The 10,268-nt window shown below is 37.1% G+C and overlaps 1 protein-coding gene across 1 annotated transcript; it reads left to right on the top strand.

Moving 5' to 3' along the window:
- Window positions 1-950: 950 nt before the first annotated feature.
- Window positions 951-4,646, top strand: ZNF391 (zinc finger protein 391). Its single transcript, XM_003801848.2, has 3 exons — window positions 951-964; window positions 2,504-2,611; window positions 3,339-4,646. Exon 3 carries the CDS (start codon window positions 3,417-3,419, stop codon window positions 4,491-4,493), a length of 1,077 nt encoding a protein of 358 aa, XP_003801896.1. The 5' UTR covers window positions 951-964; window positions 2,504-2,611; window positions 3,339-3,416; the 3' UTR covers window positions 4,494-4,646.
- Window positions 4,647-10,268: the final 5,622 nt, after the last annotated feature.

Genomic DNA, 10,268 nt, shown 5'->3' with positions numbered 1-10,268 from the left:
TATGAGTGTTTTCACATCTTCAAGGATTTTTGTTGGGGACAGGGACTTTTGCTTTAGAGGCTTTGTAATTTACACAATGAGAGATACCCTGTTCCATCTGTCAGGATATCTGACAAATACCCTGCTTTGTCACCCAGGTAGGAGTGCAGTGGCATCATCATAGTTCACCGGGAACTTCTGGGCTCAAGTGTTCTTCCTGCCTCTGCCTCCTGAGTAGCAAGGATTATAGGTGTGTACTACTATGCTCAGCTAATTTTTTTATTTTTTGTAGAGACAAGGTCTTGCTGTGTTGCCCTGGCTGGTCTTGAACTCCTGGCCTTAAGTCATCCTCCTACCTCAGCCTCCCAAACCTATTAATTGTCAATATTTTAGTTCCATTCTACTAAAGAAGTATTTCTCCACCCTTCATACCTACCATCCCCCTTACTATCCTGAAATAGAATTCCTAGATAAAATTAACTATCTATAGACTTAGATATCAACACATTACCTTAACTATAAGCTAAAGGAGAAAGAAGGAGGAAAGTGATTTATATTAGAATAATATGTATTTCAGCATGTAAATGATTAGATGAAATAAATGCTTATACCAATTACTATAATACAATTATAAATGCTGATTTATGAATGTCATATTTATGGATCTATTACTATGAGTGGTTTCATTTTCCTGAAATGGTGAGCAACTCCTAAAAACATTCAAACAAAAAAATGTATTTTCTTGATTTTTTCAGTATATATCAAAGCTGTGCAGAATACCTTGTATTCTTATGTAAAGTGGTGTTAGGTGCTAGTTTCAGATAACTATTAACAACTGTTTTGAAAATTGGGCAGGATAAGTGACAGTTCTTTGTTTTGCAGAAATGTCTGTCATTCCTGGCCCCCAATAAATTCTAATAGCTCTCCCCAACTATCATCACAACTCCCAAGGACTGTTGTCTTAAGGATCACCATAATGAAAAAGGTAAGTGACTGACAACAAAATAACAATGAAATACTTTAAAGGTCTGGGCTGTAAGAATGGAGGCCAGTCAAGCTGGCAGTAAGGCAAATTCCTGGTAGGGAATGTTGGCACCATAAAGTATACAACTGGATTTTAGTGCAAGACTTCATAATAAGAAATTCTGATTCCCTCCTAGCTATTCAGGAGGGTGAGTTGGGAGGATTGCTTGAGCCCAGGAGTTTGAAGTTACAATGAACAATGACCATACCACTACTCTCCAGTCTTGGTGACAGAATGAGACCTATTCTGTCTCATTCTGGAAAGAAAAAAAAAACGAAGAAGAAGAAGAAATTCTGACTCCTCAGTCAACCCAGTGGTAGTGCTTTTTGTCTTTCCTGCTTCAGGGGAAAGGCATGTTCTTGGCAAAGCTAGACAGACATGGAGAGTATCATCCTTTTACACTTCAGGTTCTCTATGTGTGCTTCTTGATAAATATCCCCCAAGGTTAACTTCCATATCTGAGAAGTTCCCAGTCTATGAGAAAGGAAAGATTTGTGAAACCAAATCAAATTCCTAACCCACCAAATCAAATCCCTAACCCAGTAAATCTCAAATTATTCTGTGAGCAGAAACATTTACAGAGCTTTTGCACAGTTTGTGGCCTCCTGTGATATACAAGGGATCTAGACAAAATCAAAAGAGAAAGTGTTAAACAACAAGCTTTAGTGAGGAAACTTAGAGTCCAGAGATGAGCAACAAGAGAAGGCACAGGTTCCCAGATATTCGCTATTTTCCCCACAGAAACATTGCTGGAGCCAGGATGGATGCTCTACTAGAAAATCAATGTAGGTTGGTGTTCCAGGAGGGGGCCTTCATATAAGGCACATGTAAGTAAGAACTTTGTCAGTTGGGATAATAACACAGGCAGTGTGAATGTGAGGTACCAGATTTTAAATATGAGTCATCTAGGAAAGCTAGCTTACTATTACCTGGGAACTTTGAGATTCTTCGGAAGTTTTGGCCTCCCTACAGAGGGAAGAAGTCTTCTGCCAAAAGCTGAGTTTGTGTTTCAGATCCCTTTGTTATGACAAGCATATTGGCAGGGGGGTACTAGTCCCAACTAGAACTTGTTTAGGCAACCTAGAGGATGTTTTTAAGGCTGTTTTTGGACATTCAATTCATCAAGTTACATGAAGCTGTTAACATAAAAATGCTTAGGCCCCATAAGATTTACTAAGTCCAAGGCAAGGCTTATGTATCTGGAATAACAGGTTCTATAAGGAAGTGTGTGTGGTGTGTGTAACCTGTCTTTTAGAATTCAATGTTAGCCCCATTCAGATACCCATTTTCTCCACCCCTTCTTGCCACAGCCCCTGTATGAGTTTACTCTATCTTTTCTACGGATAAAATCATTGAAAATGAGCTTTGAATGGCTCTGTGTCTCCAGTACCAATAGCCTTGTGTTAAATCATTTCTTTTTTTCCCTTTTTGACTATGAGACCCTTTTTCCCTTTTGACCATGAGAAGTGTTGGAAGTATTAAATCATTTCTAATCTACAGGAATCCAACATGCAGATTCAATTTGATCTCACAGTTGAAGGGAGAACAACTATAGATGCTGGATCTTCAGGGAGCTGAACAGAGAAATGCCTAAAAATGCCTGTCTAGGTGAGTAGTGTCATAAAAAGGCAAAGAATTTGATATTTAGGTGATGAGTTCTAGTATAAACCCTTGTAATTCACTGAGTGACTGAGGCAAGTTATTCATCTATTTTCTGTCAGATAAGCAAGTCAGCCTAGTTGAGTTCTGAGTTTTTGTTATACCTGTGATATTCTATAATTTTAGACTTATTTAGATGGATGCCTAATCAAAAGAAGTGTTAGAGGTCAAATGGAGGTAGCAGTATGGTAGTTATCATTTCTGAATTCTTATTTTCTCTTAATGGTAAGAAAATGGTTGTACTCAAACTTGATAAAGTTATCCTTCCTTTTTGCTTTTCCCCTCTACACTTGAGAAAGTCTTTATTATTCTCATTCTTCTTGCTCTCATTTCCCTAGACTAATCAGCTATAGTAATAGGTCATTTAACCTTTTAATCTCCTACTCTGTTCATCAGCAGGTATATCTGTTCATTTACATTTTTTTGGCTTAGTGTATCACTCAATCCTTCTTCCCACATTTTGTTGATGTCTCTGTGCTCACCATGCCCACTGCAAAAACTGCTATTATCTCTTTTGGCTTTGTTCACATCTCTTCAACCATCCCTTTTCTTTTCTTCCCAAATAAAGTTGATGGTGAGCATGAATGGCGTATTAGTTGTCTTTTTCTCTGCTGATTGATTTTCCTTGCTCTCCACACTAGAAGCAGGTGACATCTGCACTTTAAATGTCTTTCAGATAGGGAGATTTGAACTGAACCAAAGCATCAACGTCAATCAGGTGGTTTCTGAAGAACTAGAGTTTTCAGGGTCAGCAATGGAAAGTCTCAGAGAGAATACTGCCCAAGGTCCTACAAATGAAGAAACCTATAAAAGTGAGGGACAGTTTACAAGGCAGACAAAATGGCCTGCACAGAAGAAATCACCTTTTGAGAAAACAGCAGTCAGAAAAGTGTCAGTGACATTCAAAGAAATTTTCACTGGGGAGGGAAGTCCTGAATCCAGTGAGTTTAGTCTAAGTTCAAACCTTGAAGCACAACAGAAAATTCCAAAGGGAGATAGATCTCCCATATCTAGAAGAAACTCTAAAGATATTACAGACTTAATGGCACACCAAAAATTCATTCAACAAAAGAAACTTCGTAAATCCAATGAATGTGGGAAAGCTTTTAGTTACCAGTCAGACCTCCTTGTACACAGTAGAATTCATGATAGAGAAAAGCCTTTTGAATGCAATGAATGTGGGAAAGCTTTCAGCCGAAGTACACACCTTACTGAACATCGAAGAACTCACACTGGAGAGAAACCTTATGAATGCAGTGAATGTGGAAAAGCTTTTAGCCGGAGTACACATCTTAGTCTACATCAAAGGATCCATACTGGAGAAAAACCATATGAATGTAGTGATTGTGGAAAAGCCTTCAGCCGAAGCACTAACCTTAGTCAACATCAGCGAACTCATACTCAAGAAAAGCCTTACAAATGTAACGAATGTGGGACAGCCTTCAATGACCGTTCAACCATAATTCAGCATCAGCGAATACACACTGGAGAGAATCCCTATGCTTGCAGCGAATGTGGAAAAGCTTTCAGCTGGATCGCCTCTCTTATTGAACACCAGAGAACACACACTGGGGAGAGTCCCTATGAGTGCAGTGACTGTGGGAAAGTGTTCAGTCGAAGTTCATCCCTTACTGAGCATCAGAGAATCCACACTGGAGAAAAGCCCTATGAGTGTAGAGAGTGTGGAAAGGGCTTCAGTCGGAGTTCATCACTTATTATTCACCAGAGAACTCACACTGGAGAAAAGCCTTACAAATGTAATAACTGTGGGAAAGGCTTCAGTCAGAGTTCATCTCTTATCAGACATCAGCAACTTCATACTAAAGAGTAACGTCCAAGCTTTTATTAATGTTAGCACATATACATAACCTCCTACAGCCAAACACAAACACACACATAGATACTTGTATGAATTTTTCTTCCCTATTAGCTAGCTATATGTTATAAGCTTGCCTTCCTGTCTTCCTTCCTTTTCCCTTCTTTCCCTTATTCTTTTTTTTAATGTTGTTTTTTAAATTTTTTGTTGTTGTTCCAGAGAAAGATGGCTAAAAGAAATCCCTTCTCTTTCTTTCTAACAAAATTCTCAAATGAGTTATCATTACAACAAAAAGATGGCTTTAAAAACTTGACATATTCAATCTAGTATTCTGAAGGGCTCCAACCTTAGATTATACAACTACCTGACACCTTGCAATTTCTCACCTTGTCCCATGAAATTGGGTCCCAGAACAAGCAGTGAATCCTCTGTTTCACAACCACATCAGCCCCTTCACACGAAGAAGAAATCCTCTGTATGTGTGTTTGTATTTTCATGCTTGCTGACTCCTATAGCAAAAGCAAGGACCTGGCTTCAGACCAGGATTAAAACTTTAACCAGTTTGGTGCAGTAGTGCTGAGGTGAATTCCGTCTCTTTTGTAAAGATTTTTCTTGTCTTCCTCCTTCCCTTACCTATTTTGCTATAGCATTTTCTCTTAAAGTATAACCCAAATTTTGCTAATGTGCCTAACTAATTATAGTGTTCTTTTGTCATATATTTACCAAGAATGTTCTGAAAATTTTGGATACATTTAGTTCCTCAACAATCTTGGAAACCATTGTTTCCAGTTGCTGCCCCGTCCCCCCCCTTTTTTAGTCTTTTCTTTCATTTATAGACTTCATGAAACTTACACCATTTGGCTTTGACTCACCAATCTTGGAAAGCTGATCTCTCAAGGACAAACCAAATGCTACTGCATACTCCTTTTCTTACTTGAAATTTGCAGAATTGGCACTTCTGGCCACTGTTATGTCTTAAACTTGAGCTTCTTTTAGGATCCATATTCTGTACTGATCCATACTTTTCCTATCTCTCAGCACTTCTCTGATGAATAATGATCAGCCTTGTAATTCTGGGCAAGAGTTAGACCACAGTAATCTCATTTTATCCAGTTATAATACTTGAAGTAATGCAACTAGATCAACTAGATTGCTTCTTAAAGAAGAACAAAAAAAACTTTTTTTTTTTTTTTTTGAGACAGAGTCTTACTCTGTTGCCTTAGGTAGAGTGCCATAGCATCATAGCTTACAGCAACCTCAAACTCTTGGACTCAAGTGATCCTCTTGCCTCAGCCCCCTGAGTAGCTGGGACTATAGGCACCTACCACAACACTTGAATAGTTTTTCTATGTTTAGTAGAGAGAGGGTCTTGCTCTTGCTGGAGCTAGTCTTAAACTCCTGAGCTCAAGCAATCCACCCACCTAGGCCACCTACAGTGCTAGAATTGCAAGTGTGAGCTACCACACCCAGCCTTAAAAGCAGAAATCTTGTTTTTGATTCCTATAAAACATCACAAAGTGCTGAGTAGGCACTAAATGTCCTGTAGTTATTTCTTACCAATTCCTTTTTACCCTCTGTAACCAGTCTGCTGGACTTTGTATGAAATGGCATAATAATTGATTACTTTCTATTTCTATTGCTACTGCCAAGTTTTTGGTTCCTTGGACCTAGATTACTAAATATATACTTTTTGCCTTTGTCTCCCTGCCATTATCTATTTTCTTACTAACTACCATTTTCTTCAAAAACACTCCAGTTTCCCAGTGGCCTCAGTAAAAAATTCAAACTCCCTTAACTTTAAGGCCTTTCATTTACTTCCTGTCACTTGCCAAAACAGAGACAGTGCATGTGGGCAGGCCTATCCTTTGTCCATATTACACCCTCTTCTCACCCTTGGTTTCTTTTCAGACTATTACATGGCACCCTTTTCCATATTCTACTTTCTTCTTTGTATCTCCAGAAATGCTGTCCAAACTTTCTAAAAGGCCCTGCTCATGTCCTGCCTCTTCTATGATACCTTCAGTCCCCTACCTTCTTAGAAATCCTTTGTAGTAATTCTTTGCATTATCTCCTGCATCAGAAACTTTTTTGCTTTTAGGTTCTTTTCTCCATAATCTGTTTTGGTTTGAAAGTCTGTTATAAGTCCCATCTAATACATAGTACAATGCAGGCCTGGCCTCTATTCTAATTGAAACCAGAAGAGTTTAAAAGTATAATCTCTTTAGCCTTTTGAATAGTGAGATAACCTCATAGATATGTTGGCCCATTTTGTCCTGCCTTGAAATATATACCTAACTAATTTTCGACTGAATCTTTTAGAGCTCCTGGGATCCTTTACTCTTGGCTTTCCACTTCATGAGACTTATAAGGAATAAGTGAGTTTATTCATTAAAGTGATAAAACGTTGCCTGACATATGCTCAACACTGTGATTCTACTACTTCACATCTGTCTGTAGCCTTTCATTTCATTATCTGCAGGGTCTTTAACTCCATTACCAGAAATGAAAATCTAGAATGATAATAAAATAAGTTAGAAGGTATTTCTTCTAACTGTCATAATAATAGGCAATAGTCAACTATTTTATTATAACTCTACTGTGTCAAAAATGGTTCAAGACAGCTTATAAGATATAATAAAATAGAAAATAAAAACACTTAGAAGGTCAAGACCAGTTATGGTATACTAACTACACAGGTATTCTGTAAGGAATGAAAATTGAGCATTCTAGCAACCAAAATGAAAAGGTCAATTGTTTACATTGTTTTCAAAGAAAAAATATGTCCATTCTTCAAGGAAAACAGATTTTCTAATACTTAGAATTAAGATGAATTTCTCCATTGCCCTTCCTGTAATTCTACAATGTCCTTGATAGCAAAAAAATATGTTTATCTTCCACCACACTTAGTATGTAGTAGGTTATCCAGTGAATTAATATTTAGTTCATAGTAGAAGGACCAAAGAGGTAGGTATGAGAATTGTTCTTGGAATGGAGTGGAGTTAGAAGCAGCAGGGGATAGAGTGTATCACATAATCAAGTATTTTTGCGTGGTAAAAGGAAAGTTTGTGGCACATATTCAAGTACAGCCATGCACCACATAATGACATTTTGGTCAATGATTGACCACTATACTAAAGTGGTCTCATAATATGATAATTATAAAGGAGTACCAGGATTGCTATCTCCTAGTGATGTTGTAGCTGTCATGAGGATGTAGCAGCTGTTGTGATGCTGTAACACAATGTATTAATTATGTGTTTGTGATCAAGCTGGTATAAACAAGCCTATACTGCCAATAAATAAAAGTCATATACAATTATGTACAGCACATGATACTTGATAATAAACAACTGTGTTACTGGTGTATGTATTACTATAACATACTTTTTATTGTTACTTTAGAGTATTTTCCTTCGATTATTAAAAAATATTAAGTAGAAAACAGTCTGAGACAGATCATTCGAGAGGTATTCCAGAAGAAGGGATTGTTATCATAGGAGATAACAGCTCCCTGTGAGTTATTGCCCCTGAAGACTGCCACTGGCACAAGATGTTAAGCTGGTAGACAGTGGTATTGATGATTCTAACCCTGTGTAGGCCTAAGATAATTGTGTATTTATGTCTTAGTTTTAAAAAGAAAGTTTAAAAAGTTAAAATATAAAAAAGTTTATAGAATAAAGACATAAAATATTTTTATACAGCTGTACATTGTGTTTATGTTTTAAGCCAAGTTATTACAAAAGTCAAAAAGTTAAAAAGTTTAACAGTGTATAATGTAAAAAAGTTACAGTGAGTTAAGGTTAATTTATTATTAAAGAAAGAAAAGTTAAAAAAATTAAAAAATAAATTTTTAAAGAAATTTAGTATAGCCCAAGGGTATAGTAATGTCCTAGGCCTTCACTAACTCACTCACCTAGAGCATTTTCTAGTACATTAAGCTCAATATATGGCAAGTGCCCTCTACAAGTGTACCATTTTTAATCTGTTATATTGTTATTTTTACTGTGCCTTTTCTATGTTTGGATATGTCTTGATACACAAATACTCAGCAATGCATTACAGTTGCCTACACTAGTCAGTATAACAACATGTAGTACATGTTTATAGCCTAGCAGCAATTCACTGTAACATATAGCCTATGTGTGTAGGAGACTGTATCAGGCATGTGTAAACATACTGTCAGATGTTTGCACAACAATAAAATTGCCTTTGCTTAAAACGTATCTCTGTCCTTATGCAATGCATGATTATAATTTAATTCACTCATTATGGAGTGAGGAAATTGAAATTTACAGGTGTTGAATAACTTACCCAAGGACCAAGATTTTAGTCTGTTCTGCTGATTTCAATAGTAGTGAGATCTGGAATAGAAAGGCAACTGTGTAAGTAAAGGCATAGAATAAACAAAATGTTATTAGTTTGTTTCAGTAGATGAATTGAACTACCTATGGCAGGGGGCTCAATGAAGTCAAAAGCGAGGTAGATGATATGGAATATCATTACTAGATGGCAGCAGCCTTCTGTTAGATTTCATGTTTTAGACCATGAAGGAGATGTGGGAGGCTTTGATCATGGTATTACTGAACCAGTCCTATGGCGTAGGCCAATAACTCTTAAGAGTTTTTTGAATCTTTTCTTCTAGAATTCATACAGTTTCATCCCTTTATGTAGAAGTCTATTATCCATTGTGAATTAATTTTTGTGAGTGGTGAGAGGTAAAGATCCTATTTCAGTCTTTTATACGTGGCTATCCAATTTTCCCAGCACCATTTATTTAATAGGGATTATTTTCCCCATTGTATATTTTTATATGCTTTTCCAAAGATCAAATGGCAATATGAGGATAGTTTTATACCTGAGTTCTGTGTTCTGACTCATTGATTTGTGTTTCTGTTCTTGTGCCAATACCATGCTGTTTCAGTTACTATAGCCTTACAGTATAGCTTGAAGTCTGGAAAAGTGATGCCTCCCAATTTGTTCTTTTTGGTTAAGATTGCTTTGGCTATTGGGGGTCTTTTCTGGTTCCATCTAAAGGATAAAATTTTTTTTCTATATCTCCAAAGAATGACATTGGTGGCTCAGCACCCATAGCTCAGTGTTTAGGGCTCCAGCCACATACACCGGGGCTGGCAGATTCAAACCCAGCCTGGGCCTGCTAAACAGCAATGACAACTACAACAAAAAAATAGCCGGGTGTTGTGGCGGGGGCCTGTAGTCCAGCTACTTGGGAGGCTGAGGCAAGAGAATTGCTTAAGCCCAAGAGTCTGAGGTTGCTGTGAGCTGTGATGCCATAGCACTCTACCAAGGGTGACATAGTGAGGCTGTCTCAAAAAAAAAAAAAAATGACATTGGTGTTTTAAGGGGAATTGTATTAAATCTGTAAACTACTTTGGATACTATAAACTTTTAGCAATGTCGATTCTACTGACCCATGAGCATATATTTTTCCATTTGCTTGCATCCTCTGTAGTTTTCTTCCTCAGCATTTCATTGTTCTTGTGAAAGTCTTTCCCCTTCTTTGGTTAAATATATTCCTAGATATTTTTTGTTACTATTGTGAAAGGTATTAAGTCTTTGATTGATTCTCAGCTTGACTGTTGTTGGTGTATAGGAATGCTACTGACTTGTCATTGATTTTGTAATCTGAGACTTTGCTGAATTTTTTAATCAATTTCAAGAGTCTTTTTGGTTGCTTCTTTGGTGTTTTCAGATATAAGATCGTATCATCAGCAAAGAGTGATAGTTTGAGTTCTTCTTTCCCTATTTGATACCCTTGGTTTCCTTCTCTTT

This window comes from Otolemur garnettii, unplaced genomic scaffold (assembly GCF_000181295.1).
Source record: "Otolemur garnettii isolate 467f Iridium unplaced genomic scaffold, OtoGar3 scaffold00223, whole genome shotgun sequence".
Taxonomy (NCBI): Eukaryota; Metazoa; Chordata; class Mammalia; order Primates; family Galagidae; genus Otolemur; species Otolemur garnettii.
The sequence above is the reverse complement of the archived record's forward strand: the minus strand, read 5'-3'. Positions and strand labels throughout refer to the sequence as shown.